The 24,162-nt window shown below is 38.5% G+C and overlaps 1 protein-coding gene across 1 annotated transcript; it reads right to left on the bottom strand.

Moving 5' to 3' along the window:
* Positions 1-1,299: 1,299 nt before the first annotated feature.
* MANEA (mannosidase endo-alpha) lies at positions 1,300-23,960 on the bottom strand. The gene is made up of 5 exons (XM_060237308.1): positions 23,881-23,960; positions 10,040-10,626; positions 8,762-8,871; positions 3,188-3,264; positions 1,300-2,874 (listed from the first exon to the last, which is right to left on the bottom strand). Exons 2-5 carry the CDS (start codon positions 10,584-10,586, stop codon positions 2,238-2,240), a joined length of 1,371 nt encoding a protein of 456 aa, XP_060093291.1. The 5' UTR covers positions 10,587-10,626; positions 23,881-23,960; the 3' UTR covers positions 1,300-2,237.
* Positions 23,961-24,162: the final 202 nt, after the last annotated feature.

Below are 24,162 nucleotides of genomic sequence, written 5' to 3'. Positions count from 1 at the left end.
CCTTTCTGTTCTGTAGTGAAGGCACAGGGCAGGTTTGTGTGAGGAGAAAATGTTTGCTAGATCTCCCCTCTCTCGGTGCCTGGAAGGAATGTTTATTTACACACCAACCACCGTTTGAGCAATGAGATCTACAAATCGCGCAGGCTCTACAAATCTTCCTTACTAACAGGACAGGACAGACATCCCCCCCCTCCCTTCCCTTCTTTTTAGGCTATTTCTTAACATGCCTGGGTGATGACTGGACTCCAGTGCCGAGCCTTCAGTGGGTGCAGGAAATCAGGCAGGCTCTTTCCAGGAGAGTGGCATGAAATTGGCGCCGTTCCCCTCCCCCCCCCCCCGCTTCTGGACTTTTGAAGAGCGGGGGAGGAGGCTATAAATTCTGGAGTCCCCCGCCAGGGCGGGGGGGTTGGGAAGCCTATGTCAAAATAAAACAGCATAACTTTCACCTCCCACTCTGCCAAAATTTTCTTTTAACCTATGTAGTAGAGTATATTTCTCAAAACTTCAAAAGCTAGCACACAGAATATACACCACTTCAGTCTTAAGGATCTGCTGTATCAGATTTGGACAAATGCCAGTGGAGCACAGAAGAGAGGCACTTTTAGTTTCAAACCTCATAAGGCACGCACTGTGACCACAATGTCTTGCTACCTATTACTGAGGAAGGATTCAAAGCACAGATATACTGGTGGTACAGTTCTCTTACATTTCAAAATGGACATGATGGACAGCATATTTGAATGGAACACTATATAAAAGTCTCCTCTATGAGAAAAATGCATATGTTAGGGAAAAGTCTTAAGAACATCACATGAAGAATGATTTTGTTGCCAATTAACTGGAGTTTTTAAAGGCTATTTTAGCATAAACCAGATTGAAAGCTTTTGACATAAAACAGAATATACACTGAAGAAATACAATGAACAAGTAAGATCTGAACATGAAGTGCTTTCATATAAGCCACTCTCAACACACTCTGAGCCCTGTGAGAGGAGACTGTACTTTGAGCACACACAATCATATTAACATTTCTTTGACTTTTATCAGCAGGCTGCTTCTGTCTCATACACATGCATATTCCACTCCCACCATTTAGCATTTTCTGTTCATATGAGAATGAACAGGAGGAAGGATGCTTCTAAATTTTTTTTTTAAAAAAAACCTCTATGGTTCTGTCATGACTGACAATTCACATTGTTACAAAAAAATATTTTTCTAAAAGAAAGTGAAATCTTATTAAGCATTCTTTTAAAAAATGCAAAGCAATTTTTCTGTTGTGAAGATTATTTTTATCTTTAGAGATATTACTCTTTCCCATTTTGTGATAATTTCATTCAGTCCCAAAGCTCCATTCATGCTCACAATAATATTGCTTATATAACAAGTTGGGGGTGAGGTGAACATTTTATCAGAATACTAAAAATTTCTTACTTCATTCATAGCAAAGTATTAACAAGTATGACTAACAATTTCACATCACTCATCTTTTCTACCATAAGATAAAGCAAATATAAAGAAAAACGTTTCAGCTTCTAGGAAGAATACAAAATATATGTACTTTGGGCAGAAAAAAGACTGGCCTTGTACAGTTTCCAGTCGTTTCAATTATGTTTGAACAGGAAGTCTTAAAGAGAGTCTGCAGTTTACCAAACACTGTTTCATGCACCACATATACATTGATCTTTAAGAAATGATGGATGTAGACAGTTGATCACAGTTGTTCCAAGGCCCTGACCTAAAGCACTGAAGGCCTCATATGCACAATAATTGGTTTTCCTTTGATTCCAGCTCACATACTACACCAGGAGTGGCTGTTCTGAAAGTCTACTTACTTTTTGGAAGAAGCTTTTCGGGGCATGCAGTTTTTTTAGTTTTTCCCCCACAGAAATGGGGAAATTCTGAACCCCAGTTGCTTTCAGACCTACGTAGTTGTTTGGATGAAAGCCCAAGTTCCACATCACTCTCCTTGAATTAACAATAAAATATTCTAGACAGAGAACTCCTACTATACAGAATATGAATATAGTATTCAGCACTTCAAATTTATTTTCAATATGCTGTGTAAGAATACAAGGAGCTAATATTGCTTGGCATTGTTACCTTTACTCCTTAAAATAAAAAAAAATCTCTAATAAAGAAACAGGATAGTGGACAAGTTAAAACTTTTATAAGGTATGTGACAGTGTGAAAGGTTCCTTATGAAAGTGAATCCATTAAGAAACAAACACAGTAGTACTTCACGTAAGCCACTGTTCTTTTTCCTGGCTGTATTTTTCAGACCACTTGCGAGTGAGCTCCAAGTAAATATTTGGTTTATGTGGTTGATAGTCTAGATAAAAGGTCTTTCCAGTCTTCTTTGGAATGGCTTTTTCAATCTGAGTTCCTTCATGCCATTCATTAAAAGAGGTGATGGAAATTATTTCAGGTCGTACTAGAAGTGCTGCACTGAATGCGGTCTCATAGTATTTCCCATTGATACGGTTCCGGGTGTTGTGGTCGTTCCATGGTCGGATGCTGGTATCTATATAACCTGGACCCACACTTGGAATAAACATTAAATTGTTCTTATCACAAAAGGCTTTCAGACTGGGCCAGTTATGATGACTTGAGCCATAAGAAAAGCCATTCGTTGCAAAGTATGTATAAATTCCATCAAAGCCACTTCTGAGGATTTCATGCTTAAGTTTTTCTTCTACAAGAAGGGCAATGAATATACTATCATATGGTGTATTGCGTATACTCTTGGATCCTGATACCGTGAGCAGATTTGCCCACATTTCAGGGATTGTGATGTAAGAATCATAAACATAAAACATAGGATAGGTTCTACCTGTACTAGCTTTATGTCTATAAAAACCTGGATGATCTCCATATCTATAAAACAAACAGACAAAAAATCATAGTAAGCAATAGTTTTATGATATCTTAAAAACAAAAAACCCAAACTGATATACTCAATAGCTTTTTTTTGCATATGCTAATATTCAAAATCCCAAGTTATATTCAACTCAAACACGATTTCATCTTTAGCATCAGATAATTAGCAGACTTATCAAATCTCCTAAAACTAAACTGATGCAAATCCATGAGACTACATCAATAGGAAATGTAGCTGAGTTGCAAGCTTAACTGATAACAGCATAAAGACCATGAGACATGTTGAAATGTTTTGTCAGAAACTGCTTACTTGTCTATGATGTACTTGACATTGTTGTACATACTGCGATCATCTCTGTTTTTGTAAGGCTCAATATGGAAAGTGATCTGCAAAGTAAAAATTTTGGACGGGTAGTTTTAAAAGTAACCAGCACTACCAACATCGTGGCACATAAGCTGAGGTCAGTACAACCTATTTTTTCTCTTTTGATTAACAAAAATAAGCAAGGAATGCAACAGCACTAAATAACCAAGTAGGAGCTTACAGCTACTGGGAAGGGGGTGCTACTGTATAGTAACCATGGGAATTCCTTCCAGTGTAAAACCAACGCAGCAAGAGTTTGTTTCAGATCTCTTTCTGTGGATGGTTTTTGTGGCTTGATTAGGTATACCTCAACATTTCAAGTTTTAACTGTGTATGCAACTGCAAATGTAAGCATGGGCGCATTACTCCTATCTACTACAATGTGGCAAACAAATGACAAGGAAATATGTAGCTGGAGAGTATACTGATGAAAAACCACTATCCTTTGCCTTTCTTAAGTCATTATGTCTATCTTCTGTAAACCATTACACTACATTAACACTGGGATTGCCAATATGCCTGGAGGAAAAAAATAGTTCCTTTGATAAAAACTTAATTGGATGTTATTTGCCAGGTGATGCTACTTAACTCCATGCTATGAAAAGCTCCAGCTTCTCATATCTACACATCAAAGCCTCTATTAAAAGAGATAAGACACTTTCCACAGACCTGTTGGTAACCCTAATTAACACTCTGGGGAAAATCTTTGGTTGCTACCAAAACTATCTTCTGTTGCTAAGACAGTCCCCAAATTCTAAAATGTTCCATTTAATAATAATCAGCACCCATTGTTTAATAATATAACACCTTACACTACAGTTTCTAACTCACAAAGTAAGTAGGAAGGGAAATAAGGAAGAGGTAAAAACTTAAGGGATTATAGTCAATCATTTGCATTCTAGCTGATTAATAGGATGAGTTCTAAATTAATTTATATATTAGTAAATATAATAATTCAGAAGAAAAAGCATATTTCTTTTTAGACAATGCACTAGAATGTCATAGCCAGAAGATGTGTTCCTTCCTCTGTAAAATGTAAAGGCTTTTTCTAAAATGGCACTTTCCATCTACAATAAGTAGTTTAGTAAAAATAACATCATAGGTTAAAACTTGCTTCCTAATTAAGCAGGGTACTTTTAAAAGCTTTTAGGGAATTATACTAACTAATTAACTAACTCAACATTATGGTTGTAGGTAAAAATAATTTTGGAAGTTCCACTTTAAACAGATTTTTTTCCTTCCACATCTTACTTTCTGCCTTATACTACATGTGTACCTTTTACCTGCCTCCACATGCACAAGTCATAGAAAAATGTTGTAATATCTCCCAAATCAGCTCCTATTGAAAAGCTGCTTTCTTCTCAGAGAAATATGAAACCCTGATATTGTCCTTTAGTGGTGTACAAAGCCATGCTATACTATTCCTTAGTTCAGCTACAAATAACAATTGTTTGGGGGAAACTAATATGTTCCTGTCTCCTATGCAAAGTGTAATAATGCAAATCCAAAACACTAAATATTACCCAGAAATGCAATGGCAGTGATCATCCCAAAAGCAAATATCTTAAGAACAGAGGGCTGGATTGTGGTAAAATGAAATTTGTGGCCCAACCAAAATGACACTTTAGCTTAAAGATAAACTCTGTAATAAACACTTTTTTGGGGGAAGGGGTAGAATATGTTTAATTTGTACTCCACCAGTTCTAAGAGACTGGCCAGAAACAGACTTATTAGGCAGAACAAAGGCTATATAGCAAGTTTCCTAGTTTTGTTTTCAGCAGAGGATCTACCTGACTATAAGGAAAAGTATACGGCAAAAGCATTATTTGGCACTCACGAAAAACAGGTTGCTGGGGAACATTGGAAAAAATCCTATAATGTAGATATATACAATATTTTGAAGCTGTTTCCAAGGCCCTGCCCTGTTGAATCCCCTGGCGGTTAGCAGCAACAACCAGGCAACCCTAGATCTTAATCAGCAGAATAAATTTTCCATTCCCTTGGTAAAACAGTCACAGAAGCCTTTTCCCCTTAACATTATGAAATTAGAACAGAAGGTATCCTATCTTTTTGACCCTGTGAGAATATTTGGCATTTTGAGTGCCATCCCTAAATGGCTTCTACAGGAGGTACAGCAGAACACAATACCTTCCCCTCCTCACTTTACAAAATAATTACGGAAGGGAAATATAAAGAAACAAAGGGAAGCCAGGAAAAGCCTAAAGGAGGAATGTAATCACAAGCATGGATGCTTACTGGTCCTCCTGATCCTCCAACAGCTGCTGCTCCTACAGCCACTTCATTTGAATAATGAGGCCAATAACAAGCCCTGCCTTACAAAGGCCCCTCCCACTTTCTGAAAAATCTTAGTGAGTGCTAGGGGAAGTACTGGTGGATGCTAGGATGCCCAAAGGTATATAAGGGAACCATGAATTCAAGGGTAAAAAGCAAAGTCTGCACAAACACTCAGAACTGTATTTGTTTCAGCTGCTGTTTCATTAGCTAAAAAGATCTACAGTGCACAGTAAGATAAAAACCTACCAAGTAAGTCTTACAATTGGAGAATTATGCTTGACATACTTGCAAAAGAAGTAATTAATCCATAGTAAATAGCTACATGAAGGTGCGAGACAAAGTAAAGTGAATATACAATACGGATGAAAAACTATCCATGTGAAATTCTGACAGAATATTCTATTATAATTGATTACACAACAAGAAGAAAATGTAAAAAGCAAAAGTAACAAACTCCTCCACATAACAACAATATGCAAAGGCAAAATGCAAATTAATATGATTAATAGTAACAGCATGTAGAAAGTACCATAGAAACAAATTTTAATTAATACAGCTGCAAGTTAAGTTTATACCTCTAAGTATAATAACCTAATAATCCAGAGCAATAATCCACTCAGCTACACATGGAACATTCCTCTGGTGTAAAGAAGCTTTTCATGCAGAAATTCTTTTTCTGGAGGAATGCCCTGCACTCAGCTGATGGCAGAAGTAAAAGATAAAGTCATTATAATTTCTGTAATTTAAAATAAAAAGGTAAACTAATGTTAACATAAAACAAGAATTAAATGTCACCTGGTTCAAAAGAGAACTACATTTTTACTGAGCCAACTGTCTGTTCTTCTATGGCAATACAGAAGGCAGTGATCATGCAGAGAAGCTTTTAAGAGAGAAGATTTTGTTTCCCTTCTTTTGGCCACTTATGTGCTACACATGACTAATACATGTACATGATCAATGATTTAGTAACAGTAGCTTGGATCCAGCAATGTGCAATCTGAAACATAGACCTAATTAGTGCTGTTCTGCTTGTACAAGCTTTTGTGCAATGCCTAACACTTTCCTATACTATAGTGCCCCAAAACTGGTTGGACAATGCAAGTGGAAATCCAAGTGGGAATATGCAAAGTTTGGCTTAGTACAAACAGCTATTATAGCTTTCGTTGCATATTTAAAAACAAAGAATGCCTAACGATGGTGATGCTAACTTCTGAATTCCCATCTCATTCCTTAAGTCTTCAACCAAAAGCTTTCTGTTCTCTACCTACCAGTGCTGCTGTAGTGACTACCCCCTTTACTGTGCCACTCTTCCCCCCCCCCAGTGACGTATCTACTGCATCAACTAGTCAGAACGCAATGCTATGGCTGCTCATCTTCATTCTGTCTACCACCTTACTAGCCCTTTTAAAGCCAGGCAGGGTGAGAGAAGTATAGCATGGACAAATGAGGAAGGGAATGATCACCAAGTAGTTGTTTGAAAGGATGATTTAACAGTTCCTTTGCAATAAATCTAGAATATTGTCAGATTTTTTTCTTCCATCCTGAAATGAAAATATTTCCTTCGGAATACCTCTTATCCTTTTTACACATATTAGCCTCTGCAAAAGGAAATATAAAATTATCAGTTTAACAACCGGGCTCTTCTCAGGACCTTAGTGAACTGCTGAATCCTGAAATATATTATAACAACTGGGGAAGATGAACACCAGGAAAAGTGATAAGGTAACTGGTTCTTCCTCTTGTGCTACAATCTCTATTGTGCCTTAAAGAAAGCCTTATGATAGTTATCTGTGTATCAAATATAAGTTATGAAGACATGTTTCCCAGAAGACAGCTTCTGCATTTTGGAACTCCCTTGATGGAGGGTCCACAGAAGCTTGAGAAAATGTCAGAGATTTTAAGGCTGTTTTTCCTATGTAAATTCAGGAAACAGGTTGCCAAGGCTACAAAGACTAAGTTATTTTTAGCAATTTATAGCTACTTTAACAGGGTTCATATATTTTATTTTACTGTAAATTATATCTACTCAGTTCAGTTTCTACTCCCCCTCTTCCCAAAGCCTTGCAAAAGCTCACAGAGTTCATAAAACAAATAAACAAACACAAAAAAGCTAAATTAAATTAAAATTACTTCTCATCTACTTAGCTGTAACTGTTGAATGGCAGCCTGAAAAGGAAAGTTTTAACAGTATTTCCAGAAAGTTTTGAAGAAAAAAGTTCTAGAGTTGTGTGAGACTAACAGTACCTCATTATCTGTCTTCACTGTTTGAACTTGGCATGTCCTGAATTCTGAAGGAACAGAGCATGTACTTTTATCCTGTAGATTTACAGGATCCTGTACTGTGATTTACGTGCATCTTATCTGGATCCTATATTGCAATCCCTGGAGGGTAAATCTGATGAAAGCAAGATAGTAAGCTTACTAGCCTCAAATAAGACTGAAACCATTGAAGTGGTGGCAAACTTCCTTCACTGTGCTTAAAAGAGAAGTCTGTTTAGAATGTTTAATTAACCACCTTTTTTCCTGCTTCCTTTTGATACTGTTGTTGTTATGCCAATAAAGATTCTGTGACTGTGAGCGTGGCATGTGGTGGTTCAGTGCTGGATGCTAATCTTGTGAATTTAAAACAGCCCCACTACAGATGTGTTAACGGTCAGCTTATATCTTAGAGAGGAGCCCTGTGGTGCAGAGCGGTAAGCTGCAGTAGCTGCAGTTCTGCAGTACAAGCTCTGCTCATGACCTGAGTTTGATCCCAGCGGAAGCTGGATCAGGATTGATTCAGCTTTCCATCCTTCTGTGATCGATAAAATTAGTACCCAGCTTACTGGGGGTGAAGTGTAGATGACTGGGGAAAGCAATGGAAAACCACCTTGTTAAAAGTTTGCCAAAAAACTTCATGTTGTGATGTCCCCCCATGGGTTGGTAACAATTTGGGGCTTGCACAGGGGACTACCTTTACTTTTATATATCTTAGAAATGACTATTGCTCATTCTTGCTATGCGCAGCTGTGTCGCTTGAGAACAATTATATGGCCTGTATGGATGAACCATTGTTCCCCTTTGTGCAGAGTCTTATGGATCTTTAAGGTCTATAAGAGCCAAAATATCAAGAGAAACCTTTAGATGAAATAAAACTGTACATAAACTAAAATCTACATATCATAATTAAACTGCAAAAGAAATATTGTTTATAGTCCCCCCACTGTCTAAGTTCAAATACCATACCTTTAGTCTGTACTTGTGTGCAATATCCAAAATAGTAAGCACCAGGCCATCAGTAGGTTCTCCATTCTCATCATTCATACCAGGTGGATACCAAGAAACAGCCAATACTCCTAATGGACAAAACACATATTTAATCAATAATAAGCTAATAATTAAGTGCCTACTCAGCTAAAAAGCAATTTCTGTTTCAGCACTGCAAAAGTGTTCAAAAGTGTATTGGGCTAGTTTTATTGGCTTCTGGAAACAAGCCTGCAAACAGATGCATCAGGGGTGTCAAACATGCGGCCGGGGGCTGGATCAGGCCTCTGGGGGGCTCCCATCAGGCCTGCGAGCAAGTCTGCTTCCTTCTCCCTCTCTCTTGCTTCTTTCTGTGCCATAGCTTGCTTTGCCAGGATTTCTCAATTGCACAGGAGCTACAGAGCAAAGCCTTTATTTTCTCCATTGGCTGAGGCTCTTCTCTTGGGTGGGGGGAGGGAGAACTTTCTTTGATACTGACCACAATACTGCAAGAGCATTAATACTTTAAGCATGTTTTATCTTAGTGGGGTTTTTTTAAGTCTTTGTGTTTGTCTGTGTCCTTTATAAAGTTTGTATCTCCACTACCTGGCATTACATTTTATGACACACATGGCCCAGCCTGACAAAATCTCAGTTATGTCAGATCCAGCCCTCGTAATAGATTATTTTGACATCCCTGCTTCTACACCATTGCTTAATGCAGGGGTAGCCAATGGTAGCTCTCCAGATGTTTTTTGCCTACAACTCCCATCAGCCCCAGCCAGCATGGCCAATGGCTGGGGCTGATGGGAGCTGTAGGCAAAAAACATCTGGAGAGCTACCGTTGGCCACACTTGGCTTAATGTACTGTTTGCTTCAGGACATGTCTCATTCTTATAGGTGGCCTTTTTTGCCCGGGCATCACAATGTCAGGTATTTACCTAGTTACCAGAGTTGGGAATAAATAAGCCAATCATCCCTCTGTGTTTTCTGCAGCATCCAACTTAAAGCATGATTAGTGATATGACAGTTCTGGCAAGTAAATTGTAACATTAAAATCCAGTCCTTCGCGTCCTCCGGGTCTCCCACCATCTCCTTCATTTCCCCTGGATCCTCACAATCTCTTCAAGTGTTCTAACCTTAGCTTCAACTACTTCCTTTCTGTGTCCACCTCACTCCACTGATGTCAATACCACAAAACTCCTGTCCCTGGGCTCTATGAAATGTCTGAAATCTAATACATTAATGTTATTCTAGTAATAAAACAAAATGCCTGTTTACCAACAGAAGCTGAGCTTATCTGTTTCATGTGAGATTCTATGACTGAAGGGTCTTTGGAGCTATAAGGCCCAAGTTCTGGATAAAAGCTTGATCCAATATCTTCTGGAGGACTGTGTCTTCCTTTTGGATAACCACTTGCAATTTTGGGATCCCAGTGTGTCAGCAATGGATGATTCCAGTGAATATATTTTCCATCAAACTGTGGATTTCCAAACCAACTATAGTAAAACACATGGAAATCATAATTAGGAGAAGGAAGGTTCTGTTTGAGTTTTCCTATTGGAACCATAGGAGTTTTCAAATTCTTTGTTAAACTGTGCAAATTTTTGGTGTGCAAGATGCTATCTTCCTTGGCTCTGTTCTGCACATGGAACTTTTTTTTAACATGTGTGGTTTGTTGTTGAACATCTGGTAAAAGGCCAAGACCAAATGGATTGCCAAATCCAGCTCTTTCAGGTCTCAGAGTTTTTAAAGCCATCATTATGGAGCAAATAAATAAAATAAAAAGCAATAATATGATGCACGTTCTCCTCCGAAATCTTGCCATGATGTCATGGTAGTTCAAGGCACACGTAGGAGACTTCTAGCTGCAGATGAAAAGAAAAAACTTGTCAGATTTTTAAAATCTTGCACAGTTAAAAATATGAGAAAATAAAAGCTCATTATTTGAATAATTAAATTCAAAACATCCTTGCAATTTCTTGTATACGTTTGGTAGCCTTTCAAATCCATATTTAGAGGAAGCTGTCTACTCTCTGCTTCCCTCCTCTATAGTACTAGCACGCTTGCACCTTCTGCCCCATTTCTTCCATTACAGCAAGCCTTTGATACCCAAAGAGGAAGGAAGAAAGCTGAGCCTACTAGACAGTTACCTGAACTTGAACAACTCAGGATAGCCTGATATCATCAGATCTTGGAAGCTAAGCAAAGTCAGCCCTGGTTAGTATTCGGGTGGATGGCACCGAGGAATATATCAGGGTTTCTATGCAGAGGCAGGCAATAACAAAACACTTCTGGATGTCTCTTGCCTTGAAAACCCTATTGGGTTGCCATAAGTCAGTTACAGCTTGACGTTTTAACTGATAGACAGACTGACAGACAGTCTAGCTGTGTCTGTCTAAGGGCAACTATATATCTATATCTAGCTTCTATATCTAGCTTCAAAGAGTTGAAGAAAATTAAAAGCTCCCTATATGCTTTGGAACAAGTACAATCTGCCAGTCAATGTTTACCTAGAAATATGATACATATTAAATTTAACACTCATTTGACTAATACAAAAGCTTGAAATACTCTTTCAGTATTCAGTATTTCAGTTATCAGAAATAAACAATAGAACTATCCAGATTGATTGTAGACATCAGGAGGACAAAACTCATAACAAATGCTATGGTCTTAGATATGTGTGCATGAAGAGTGCTACCACAAAATTAAAGAGATTTAAGTTCATACAAACATGCACAAGATTGCAAACAAAAGTTTCTTGGGGAGAATTCTTCAAATGGTAGAAGAAATACATAAATTATACACATAAAACAACATTTGCCTGAACACTTCCTATTAGATTTCACAACAGATTACATGAACTCACATTGAGCCTAAAAGTGACCCCCCCCCATCACAAAATGTAAATTTTGTCAGCTTCTCCAAATTAGTAGAAAACATAAAATTCTGCATTCAGAATCAAACAGACCTTTGGATTAAGATATGAAAGAGCAAAGAAAATATTCTTTTAGAATTGTGGCATGTATTCTGTAACTCTGTAAAAGCATAGACAAAAGTGAACTTTAATAATGAACATAAAATTCAGCAGACTGACCTTCCAATGCAAGTGAAAATAAATTTGAAAGTAAACATATGCTGAAATTTCTGAAAGAAGAGCTTTACTTTTTCTAGAACAGGGAGCAAACCTTCAGTGCCTACACCGCCTTCTAATGATTACCAGAAACTTAGTATTTACAAGGATGGGATATAAAGTGGTTAAATAGTAGAGTTATAGTCTTGAGCCCTACATTCTGTAAGCACATCATCTTCTGTCGCTTCAGAAGCCCCATGATCCTTTCAAAGACAAGGCTAGAGGGGGCACGGCTTTGATTCCCAGCTTACCAGAAGCCATTATTTGCAATACATTATTTTAAAACAAACTAGCCTTAAAATATGCTGCCTAGACCTCTAAGGGTGATCGGGAACAAAAGAAAGCCGCAGGACCTCCTTCCTTAACAGAGTTTTTTTGCCTTGGCTGAAGTAGCTAGCACTTCCTCGGCTCCCTTGGGCCATGGAGATACAAATACTGCTGACTCTCTCCTAATATACAAAAAAACCAAAATACATGGCTGTGATATAAATAGGCTACCAGATTTTTTAATAATTTTAAATGTGTTTACATGCTTTTTAAATAGAAAACTGCTTCAGACTTAACCAATGTTCACACTGACAACCATAAAATGCATTTGAATCCTTTTAAAGAGAGTCCATAGTGTTTAACTGATAAGCATACACATAACTAGTTAATAATATAATAGACACATTTCGTCAGTATTACGATTATTACATAATCGTAATTACGATTTTGTCAGTATTACGATTTCTTCTACTTGTGCTGTATATTACAAGGGAGTAAGCCAGTTTCTTTTACTAGAAGCATAGCAAAGCCTTCCACTCCATTGCTGGCCACAATACTCTTCATGCAAATTGGATACAAGCACTAAGGCTTCATGAAGAAACCACCTTGAAAATATAAATAACAAAACTCTAATACAGGTTGTTTATGAACTAATATGTATTTCAAGGACCCAGCGGTGAAACCAAAACTTTATCTCCAAATAATTTAGCTATTACAGTTTAAAGTTTTGGTTTCACCCATAATAGCTAAATTGTTTGGAGATAAAGTTTTATGCATTTTATGGTTGTCAATGTGAACTTTTGTGTTAAATACATTGATTAAGTCTGAAGCAGTTTTATATTTAAAAAGCATGTAAACATATTTAAACATTATTAAAAGTCTGGTAGCCTATTTATATCACAGCCATGTATTTTGTTTTTGTATATATCCTCACTGTGATTCCCCTGTTGTTCCTGACTCTCTCCTAATGACAACACTTCTACTAGAAGTGTTGGGGAATCAACATCAAGAGCTAAAACATGATATGATGGATACGATAACCCCCTTAGTTCAATGTATGGACAAACTGGAGACTCAACATAAGCAAACAGCTCAAAAAGCAGAAGAAGCCATAAAGAAAGTTGCCTCCTTTGGAAAAATGCTTGGAATTACCTCTCAAGATGGCTGCTCTAGAGAAAGAATTATGATCTTGGAGTCTCATATAAGAGATAAAAACTTGAAATTTCATGGTTTTTCACCAAATGCTTAAGCAACAACTGATCTTTATATTTTTATGGTGTCTTTGTTAGCCACTTCATTAAAACTAGAGGAAGGAGTGACACCTCTTATTCTAAGAGCTTATTGTGTTGGTAAAGCAAACACTTCCAAGGTCACCTTTTCCAGCAGAGATATAGCGGTGGAGCTTGCTGATTATCGGACTAGGAGGAAAATGTTGATGGAAGCACATCAGCAAAATGGCTTGGATTTTCAAGGAAGCAAAATATTTACATCCCTGGATCTCCCCTCAGAAATGTTCAAGATTTGAAGAGACTTAAAACCCACCATATCTAAATTGCAGGCTGCTGGTATAAAATACTGCTAATTGAGGTTTAGCAAAATGTTTGTGGATTATCAGCAGGTTCAGTATCTTGCATATGACCATGCTTCTGGATCAGCTTTACTAATGGCACCGGGCTTGCCTTTTTTGGAGCAAGAGGAAACTAGAGCTGTAAAAAGGAAAACTCAGTCACCACTGACTCCATCCAAAATTAATAAACTTAATGTTTCTGAAGAAGCAGGGTGAAATAGAATTAGTTGTAATGTAAATTTTGAAGATGTTTTATTGTAAAGAGTAAGCTGTATACTTATTAGTTTTGAAACAGGTGTACCTTAAAGAATTGGGAGGTGTAGGCTGCAGACAAGTATGTGTTTCCATATTGTAGGTGCATGGGTGGGGCAGAAGTTTCTCCTCCAGTCCACAGTTACGGATTCTGCTAGACCTACTCAGTTTTCTAAGTTTCTAATGTATATCTTATCTGTTAATCAACTGTATCATCAGATCAAATAAGAAGATAGAGAACTTCAAGGATTTTAGAACTTGGGAAACTAACTATTGTTGTTTGTTTTAAAGCATAATTAATGATGGTTTTGAGAAACAAAGGGGGGGAGAACAACATAGTTTAAAATATAGGACTATATATAACATGTTGATTTTGAAGACTAGAACAGTTAACATTTAGTACTCATCAAAAGTAGAGATATAAATGATTCAGATAGTTCTAGAGGAGTTGTAATAATTTACTTTAAATAAAGTTATATACATATAATGTAGGCTGTTTCTTCTGGTTATATCTGATAATTTAATCAGTTGTATGCAGTTCTTCAATAAAACTCAGAATGTTAAAAGAAAGGACAATGCTAGGGAATCTGGACAAAATTGCACATAATATAAAAAGCTGCGGTGAGAGGATGAATAAGATGATATTGTTACTCTCCCTCTTCTAGCAGCAAACAGCTTGCCTGCCTACTTCCTCCACTGGCAGATAATGGGGACATTCTATCTGCCTCATTCCATCTCCAGTCTACAGTTATCCATTTCACAGGTAGCTCTTTTAGGGGCCAAAGACTGAGGAATGGCGGACTTCCGGGGTTGCAAAATGCCGAGCTGAAGTGCTTCTCAGAAGGGGAGCAGGCTGAAATTTCTGTTCGGGGTAGTGGAAGACAATCTAATGCCTGCTGCCTACTTTTCTCAGTCAGAGATCAGTCCAAGATATGCACAGGAAACTTTGAGGAGATTTACCTTGGCTAAAAGGGAGTCCTGGGGGGGGGGGCTCCTTTGAGGCTTTGAGGGATCTCCGGAGATGAGTTGCATTTTCATCATCTGCAGAAGTTTCCAGAGTCATTTATTTGACATAAGCTCGACAGGATCCTAATCTTCTTTGACACTGCTAACCATCTAAAGCTATACAAGACCGGTGTTGATCTGGATAACTACAGAAAAGGTACAGATTGCTATCTTTCATTACGGGACTAATTAAGTTAAACAAAATAAAATCAGAAGGTGGGAAATTGAAATCGAGAAAGCTTGGAAGAAGAAGGGGAGAAGGGGTGAAATTTGGACTTTGTAAATTTAAAGAACAGTGCTAAAAAGTGGAAAGGAATTTATTGTTTTGTCTACTTGCGGTTTTGGAGAAAAAGCCCCATCGTCATAGACTTGCAGGAAAGTCAGCCAACACAGGAAATACATCAAGCATCGCGAGATCTCTCTACCAGCGAAAATGGGATTTGGTGGCAAGCAAAGCAGGAAGTATCGGACGGAAAAGGGAAATCATTGAAGCAGCCAGCCTACTCCAGGACTATAATATCATAGAAAAATATCGGCGACCATTGCTAGGAGGCTAAAAATTAAATAAAATTTTTAAAGTGTTTGGGACATTAAAAATTGGTGGAGCCGACAGAGGTGATGATTATAAGGTAAATACTATTGGACATTACTGACAATAACTATTTTAGAAGCCTCTAGAGGAGAAAGGAAACATTTTTAAAGTGAGGCAAAAAGTCGCGACCGCCATTTTGGAAAACATAAAAACTTTAAAATTAATATCTGAACCCAAGAGGCTCTGAGGACATCCAAATTAGGCTTATTGAAAAGAGCAAGCCTCACTCTTTTAAATCTGATAGTTGAAATTTAATTTGGTGAGGTCAAAATTGTCGGTGTTTTTACATGTCAGACCATAAGCAATAGATGCAAAAGAGAGAGGAGGATTCCAATTACCAGATTTAAAATTATATCATGAAGCAGTTTGTCTAGTGTGGATAAAAGAATGGATGACGCTGTTAAACAAAAAGTTTTAGCGTTGGAAGGTCATGGAAATAAATTTGGCTGGCACGCTTATATGTACTATGGGAAAAAAGCTAAATACTTGGATGAAATATAAGAAGTATGGGGATGAAAGAAAACCATTATGGATAGTGCCAGCAGAAGTAATAAAAATAGCAGCTGAGATGGGTGAAGAAAAGTCGTTGTCATACAATCAACTATTAAAAATACAAAGTGGCAAAATAGAATTGAAAACTGCTGAAGAGTTGAATAATAAATATGATTGGTTCCAAATGCAACAAATAAAGAGCTTGGTGGAAAATGATATTAAAACTGAAGGAATAAGAAGAGAGCAAACAGAAATGGAAAAAGTTCTGCTTGGAGACAATGAAAAATTAATTTCAAAATTATATAAATTACTTCTAAAATGCTCTAGGGAAGATGAAGTAGTAAAATCTTAAATGATTAAGTGGGCAATTAATGTAAATAAAGAAATACAGATGGAAACTTGGGAATATTTGTGGAAGAATTCTATAAAGAATTCTATAAAGCTTTCGATGTGTCATAGTATTAAAGAGAACTGTTTTAAAATGATGTAGAGATGGTATATGACTCCTAAAAAATTGGCAAAGATGAACAATAAGATGCCAGATAGATGTTGGAAATGTAAAAAACATGAAGGTTCTTTCTACCATATGTGGTGGACTTGTGAAAGAGCAAAAAAGTATTGGCAGATGATTCAACAAGAAATTTCTAGAATCTTGGGATACGAATTTAAGAAAGTTGCAGAGACTTTTCTGTTTGGATTACAAATGGAAAATTTCCAAAAGAAGATAGAACTATAATCTGGTACTTGCTTTCAGCTGCTAGGACACTGTATGCGCAGTTGTGGAAGCAAGAAAAAATACCAGAAAAACAGGATTGGATTGTAAAAGTTATGACATGGAGTTAAATGGACAAATTAACAAGAATTTTAAGAGACTATGACTTACAAGTTTTTTAAGATGGAGTGGAAAAAGTTTAGAAGATATGTAGAAAAAGAATGGAAAATAAAAGGACATTGGACAATTTTGATAATGATTAAGTCTTAGAAGGAAGAAGAATATTAATCTTTGTTTTTATTAGTTAAGGGTACCTTTAAATGTTAGTATTTTAAGTAAATAACACCAGCGGGGGTAAAGTAATGGGGGGGAGGGGTGGTTAGAAAGTAATATATGGGATAGATAAAAAGAAGTTATTAACGATGCAAGAAATCGATATCGTTACCATATGTTACTAAATAAAATTGTTTTAAACAAGGACTGAGGAATGGCATGAAGTTCCACCCCCAAAGCACAAGTGCAGAGGATCCAGTCCATGCACATCAAACAAGCATAAAAGTTCTTGATTTTCAAGATTCATACAGGTTGCAGAGCTCAGTTTGTTTCCAAATTCTGATTTGATTCAAAACGTGGAGTACATTAATAATAATGAAATTGTAAGTTAAGAAAACTACACAAATAAAACTTGATGTACAGAACTTTAAGATAAAAAGAAAAGACATCAATTTATTTCTAGAGGTGGGTAAGAAACATAATGTTAGGCTAGCTTCTAAATATAGTCCATTATCATTGAGGACAAAAGATAACTTGTCACGAAGAGACACAGGCAATTTATCACTGGGAAGCCTGTCTACTGCCTGCTAAAAGAAAGGAGAACCAAGAAAATCTGAAAGAAGCTGAATGTCTTATGTCTTTGTGAATGCTCCAAGCAATTAAAAACATACAGGAGGGAGAGAAGGAATACCTATGATTCCCACATATGTTATGAAACAATGGTATAGTAATACACTTCTGATTAGGTTAACACTATAAAGCATATAAAATCTATAGACTATATCAAGGGTGGCCAAACTGTGGCTTGGGAGCCACATGTGGCTCTTTCATACACATTGTGTGGCTCTTGAAGCCCTCCCCACCCTGTTGGCTGACTTGGAAAATGCAGTTGTCTCTTTAAATCACTTCTCCAAGCCAAGCCAGCCAGCAGCTTGGAGAATGTATTTAAAGTTGCTTTCTTTCTACCTCAACCTCCCCTCCCTCCACCATCTATTTTCTTTCCTTCCTTCCTTCCTTCCTTCCTTCCTTCCTTCCTTCCTTCCTTCCTTCCTTCCTTCCTTCCTTCCTTCCTTCCTTCCTTCCTTCCTTCCTTCCTTCCTTCCTTCCTTCCAACATCTGACGTTCAAGACATCGAATCATAGATTCTATGTCTTGCGGCTCTCAAACATCTGTCATTTATTCTATGTGGTTCTTATGTTAAGCAAGTTTGGCCACCCCTGGCCTATACTTTCAAAAATAACCCCTCTTTCAACAAGTTCAAGTACACAGTACATCCAATTATGTCAGTGATCAACTGAAACACAATTCAGTTATAAACTGTCCGCATCCTAGACACTTGTGAATCTTCTCACGTGGGAGGTGAGTCTGACATAATTGTTTCTGTTATATTAATAAGCATGTCATTTATCACACTCCTAAATTTATTCTGAAAATCCTAGTAGTTCCTAAAAAAGGATACAATGAAATAGATGAAGATTACCACAGTTCTGTATGCGCACACAGTGTTAATAACTGTGGTATAGCTTTTTTTTAAAAGTTTCAAAAAGTTTATTAAAAATTTGCAAAAGATAAAAATCAAACAAACAGCAATTCAGTAATAAAGGAAATATGCATAAAATGTAGAAAACAGTATATAAGTAATAAACTAATCTAAAGTGAAATTAAATGATATATGACTAAACAAGAAGATCAAACTGATGAACTACTTCCACTCCTGTGACATAACACAACATTTCTTGTGTGAAATAAGAGTAAAAAGAAGGAGAAATATATTAAAAATAGAGCATCAACATGTATAAAGGATTGTAAGGAGGAATTTCTTGTGATGAGATGTAGTCTACGAATGGAAACCATTTTTCAGAAAAATGAGAAGGCGATGGAAATGAGTCTAGACATTGCAGGCGGTCTGTGATTTTTTTTCCCATTATGAAGTGTTCTCAGACTTTTGTGATCCAGGCAGTTTTGCTGGGAGCAGTTGGAGCTTTCCAAGAAGCAACAGAGGCCTTAGCTGCTGTCAGAAGACTGGTAATCAATTTGTGGCATATTTTTGAAACATGCTGTGAATCCCAAATATTCAAAAATATTAGAGCTAGTTTGGAAGGAATTTGATAAGAGGTGATACTGTGTAATAATTGGAGAATGTCAAGTCAGAATTTCCTTATCAATGGGCATTCCCATCCACAATGAGCATTAGGTGCTGAGTTCCGCACATTTCTTCCAGTGTAATGGAGAGTTTGCTTTAGAGATGGAAGCACAACTGGAGTGAGGTACCAGAGGCTGAGTATTTTATATGACTGCAGTCTTGTACTGATCACCAGTGAAGAGAATAAGGATGATTAATATATATCAGACCATTGTTCAGGGGAGAGTGAGATGTTACAGTCTTGATGCCAAACTGCTTGATGGCCCAAGGGTTTAATGCTGTCAAGACACATTAATATGTCATAAATCGCAGAGATGAGGCCTTTGTTTTTAGAAGATGAAGAGTCTAACAAACATTCAAAATCAGTAGGCATGGAGTGAAAGAGTTTTGGGAAATCTAATTTGGATAAGGCGTGGTTCAGTTGGAGGTAAAAGTACCACGGGATGGGGCAACCAATTTTATGTTCCAGAGTAGTTTTGGGAAGTAAACCTGAACCAGAAGAGATGTCCTTAAGACAAGTCAAATCTGCAGATCTCCATGGTTTAGAAAGCACAGAAGAGTTACCACAAGGAAGCCAGGCTGACTGAAGATAGATGAGTAATGGGAGAGCTCTGGGATCAGATGACCCCTGAGGGCATCCCAGGTCTTAAAAATAGCAGAAAGCAATGAATTTTGTTTAATCTTTGCTGGGCAGAAACAAGAGGTAGTCCAGGCAGATTCCAATAGATAAATTGTGATAAAAGTGAACAGAATGGTTGGGACCATTCAGCAAGGTCCCCATTATGCACCATTTTTACAATGTTTACTGTGGGATAGCTTTCATGATTACTTCCTAGCAGGCCTTTAGTTAGAAACAAATACCCCCACAGAAATATTAGGTGAAAAGTAAAAGTAAACCTCATAGGGGCTTCAGCAAAGTTTCTTTCAACATTTGGAGTTCTACCTGTTTGTAGAGCGTAGCACTACTGAACACAGAGATCTCACAATGAAAAGATAATATACACGCTACATTCTACAAAACTTCAGTGGATTCATAAGGATGTAACTCTGCTTAGGGTAGAAAAAGACTGCAGATTTATACCCTGCCCTTCTCTCTGAATCAGAGACTCAGATTGGCTTACAATCTCCTATATCTTCTCCCCCGACAACAGACACCCTGTGAGGTGGGTGGGGCTGAGAGGGCTCTCACAGCAGCTGCCCTTTCAAGGACAACCTCTGCCAGTCTCAAGCTCGTACCCATCTTTACTTTACACCCATTTTCAAGCAGCACAGGAAGATGCAGAAACACCACAATGTGGCAATTCTCTTGAAGAATCAGAAGAGAAGAGATACAAAATACAACAATCTCCTGTTTTCAAGGCTGATTCTGGCACCAGTTTTCATAGGAGCCAGGATTAAATAGGGTATTAGAGCTCACTTAGAGACTAAGATATCAGAATGACATACTAATAATATCTTTTTTTAAAAAAGTGAAAAGTTTCTTCTTCTTAGCAAGCTTTGACATTCCTTTATGTGTCAAACTGTTATAGTCATCCATTTCCAATAGAAGTTTGTGCTAGGGTTTTTGGAACCACTGATGGTATTAGGTTTATCTGCAAGGGACCCTAATAGTGTTAAGATTTAACATCAATGTGCATGAAATAAAAGGACCATCAGAGGCTTCTGCACACAGAAATAATGTTTCTCTAACTTATTAATTTATAAGACAACAAATGTAGCCATTTTAGGAAAAAGGGCTTGCTGAACACAGTATCAGTCAGGGGCACTGAATGCATGCAGTTACAAATTAGCTCAGTAATGACAATGAATGACAAAACTAGCAACATGACCAAAGTCCAGATAACCAAGGCTGACTTTTTGTTGTTCAGTCGCAAAGTCAAGTCCGACTCTTTGCGACACCATGGACAAAGTCATGCGAGGCCCTCCTGTCTTCCACCATCCTCCGAAGTCTGCCCAAATTCGTGTTTGTTACATCAGTAACACTGTCCAGCCATCTCATCTTTTGCCATCCCCTTCTTCTTTTGCCTTCTGTCTTTCCTAGCATCAGGATCTTCTCCAGGAAGTGCTCCCTTCTCATTTGGTGGTCAAAGTATTTCAGCTTCAGCTTCAGCATCTGACCTTCAAGGGAACAGTCTTGATTTCCCTTAGGACTGACTGATTTCATCTTCTTGCAGTCCAAGGGACTCTCAAGAGTCGTCTCCAGCACCACATCTCAAAAGCATCTATTCTCTTGTGCTCGGCCTTCCTTACAGTCTAGTTCTCACAGCCATACATTACTACTGGGAATACCATCGCTTTGACTACATGGACTTCTGTTGGCAGGGTGATGTCTCTACCAACCTCAAGCCCAGGTTCACCATAGCTGTCCTTCCAAGGAGTAAATATCTTTTAATTTCATGGCTACAGTCACCATCTGCAGTGATCTTGGATCCCAGAAATGTGAAGTCTGTCACTACTTCCATGTCTTCCCCTTCTATTTGCCAAGGTATGATGGGGCCAGATGCCATGATCTTAGTTTTTTTGATGTTGAGTTTCAAGCCTACTTTTGTGCTCTTCTCTTTCACCCTCAACAAGACATTCTTTAGGTCCTCCTCACTTTCTGCCATTAGAGGAGTGTCATCTGCATATCTGAGGTTGTTGATGTTTTTCCCGGCAATCTTAATTCCAGCTTGTGCTTCATCCAGGCCAGCATTCCATATGATGTACTCTGCATATAAATTAAATAAGCAGGGTGACAATATACATCCTTGTCGAACTCCTTTCCCTATTCTAAACCAATCAGTTGTTCCGTATCCCATTCTGACAGTTGCTTCTTGACCCTTATACAGGTTTCTCAGGAGACATGTGAAGTGGTCTGGTACTCCCATCTCTTTAAGGACTTGCCACAGTTTGTTGTGATCCGCACAATCAAAGGCTTTAGCATAGTCAATGAAGTAGAAATAGACGTTTTTCTGATACTCCCGTGCTTTCTCCATAATCCATCGAATGTTGGCAATTTGACCTCTAGTTTCTGTACCTCTCCGAAACCCAGCTTGAACTTCAGGTACTTCCTGATCTACATACTGCTGAAGCCTAGCTTGTAGGATCTTTAACATGACCCTGCTGGCATGTGAAATAAGTGCAACGGTGCGATAGCCCACAGCCTCATTGAACCACGCCAGCCCTCTCGCCATGTCAGGGCTGACTTAGCACCTTATAAACAGAATAAAGTTCAAGCAGCCTTTCAGAAAACTACTGTAGTGCAGGTGTTCGAGTGACAAACTAGAACCCAGGCTGAAACCGCCACATAACAAAAAAGTAACAAGTTCTCAATACAAGTATGAAACCAAGAAAGGGAGCCAAAGACAGCTATGTACATGTACTGCAAGTAGATACAAAGTCTGTTTGGTGAATATCTTATTCAGAAAGACATTAAAACACCCAGGGTCTCGTGTTTTAATGACCAGTCAAATGCTTACTCAGACATGAAGCTTACAAGCTGACCAGATGCCTTCTCTTAGCCTAACCTATACCATAGGATGGGGTAAAATGGGGGAGGGGGTGTTGCAGCCCCAAGTTCCCTGGAGAATATGGGAGGAAAACACAACCTATGGCTTAGATGTAAGGGTTGCCGGATCTGACTCAAGAAATATCTGGGGACTTTGGGGATGGAGCCACGAGCAAGGTTGTGACAAACAGGATTGAACTCCAAAGGGAGTTCTGGCTATCACATTTAAAGGGACTGTGTACCTTTTAAATGCCTTCCCTCTATTTGGAAAGAATGGATAGGGGCACCTTCTTTTGGAGCTCATAGAATTGGACCCCCTAGTCCAATCTTTTTGAAACTTGGGAGGTGTTTTGAGGAGAGGCTGGAAATTTGGAGCCTCTATCTCAAAAAACAGCTCCCCCCCCACACTCATGGATCAATTCTCCATTATACTCAATGGGAATCGGTCTCCATGAGAAATATTGCCCAGCAGACATTCAATACCCCCCATACTTTCTGATAACACTGACGGGGGGCTCCAAACTGGGGGATCCCTGTCCCCAACTGGGGATTTACAACCCTGATAAATGTAAACATGCCTGCTTGACAAGGAAGCACCACTAAGCTAAATTTTAAATTGAGTTTTGGACAAATTGCACCAACCCTGCAGCATTTTCTGGCGCCTGGAAGAAACTAGCACCCTCGACCTATGCAACTCCAGAGAAGTAAATATCCCAGTATCTGCAGCATTTATGGCAGCTTGCCAGGTTTACAACTCAGCTAGCCAACTGGATGTAAGGCAATAACAGAACGGAGACATTTGAGATCTGCAACACTTAGCAAAGGATCACTCAGCATTTTCCTTTTCTTACTCCCCCCTCCACCCCCGCCGCCTTAACTTATGCATATTGATTCTGAAGAGAGGTTATGAGATCTTGTCTTCAAGCAAAGATACACAGCCACAGGTAACCTGCCAAAGTACTCTTTTGTAAGGACACCAGAGTGCAGCCCCCTCAATGAGTCATATGTGGGAGGGAGGGCTTAACTGCTGCGCTGGAGCCTTTTTCTCGAGAGCGAGCAATTCCACCTTCCCTTCACCCAACGGAGGAAATTTACCATCAAAGACCCTCCCCCGCCGCCTCAGCTGCAAGCATTAAAGATAGACGGGGCGCTCTCAAAAGAGCCTCAAACCTCCACCGCTCCCGTCCAGCACTCACCGTCTGCAGACTTGGAAACTGTAGAGAGGAGAAAGTCAGGGAATCCGAGGCGAGGGGACCCGGCGAAGCCGCTTGCCCACAATTCGTCTCTGTGACGCAACCTAACTATACACCGGTGAAGAGCGCCGATAGGTCCACGTGGGATGTAGAGGCGCTGGTTTTTAAGGGCAGTTAAACGTCCTACCCTGGCCGAGGCTTCTTGTGAAGCTGATGTAGGAGTTGCTCCGAAGGAAGAGTGCTCCGAATCAGCACTGCCCTCTTGGGCTTGTACGGTTTTGTGTT

This window comes from Heteronotia binoei, chromosome 1 (genome assembly GCF_032191835.1).
Source record: "Heteronotia binoei isolate CCM8104 ecotype False Entrance Well chromosome 1, APGP_CSIRO_Hbin_v1, whole genome shotgun sequence".
Classification (NCBI taxonomy): Eukaryota; Metazoa; Chordata; class Lepidosauria; order Squamata; family Gekkonidae; genus Heteronotia; species Heteronotia binoei.
The sequence above is the reverse complement of the archived record's forward strand: the minus strand, read 5'-3'. Positions and strand labels throughout refer to the sequence as shown.

Excerpts from the sequence above, each read along its gene's own strand:
- MANEA (XM_060237308.1), bottom strand. The coding sequence starts at position 10,586 with ATGGCAAGATTTCGGAGGAGAACGTGCATCATATTATTGCTTTTTATT. Across the intron at positions 3,265-8,761 it reads CACACAAGTACAGACTAAAG|ATCACTTTCCATATTGAGCC; the intron begins GTATGGTATTTG and ends TTTACTTTGCAG. Across the intron at positions 2,875-3,187 it reads GTCAAGTACATCATAGACAA|ATATGGAGATCATCCAGGTT; the intron begins GTAAGCAGTTTC and ends TTTGTTTTATAG.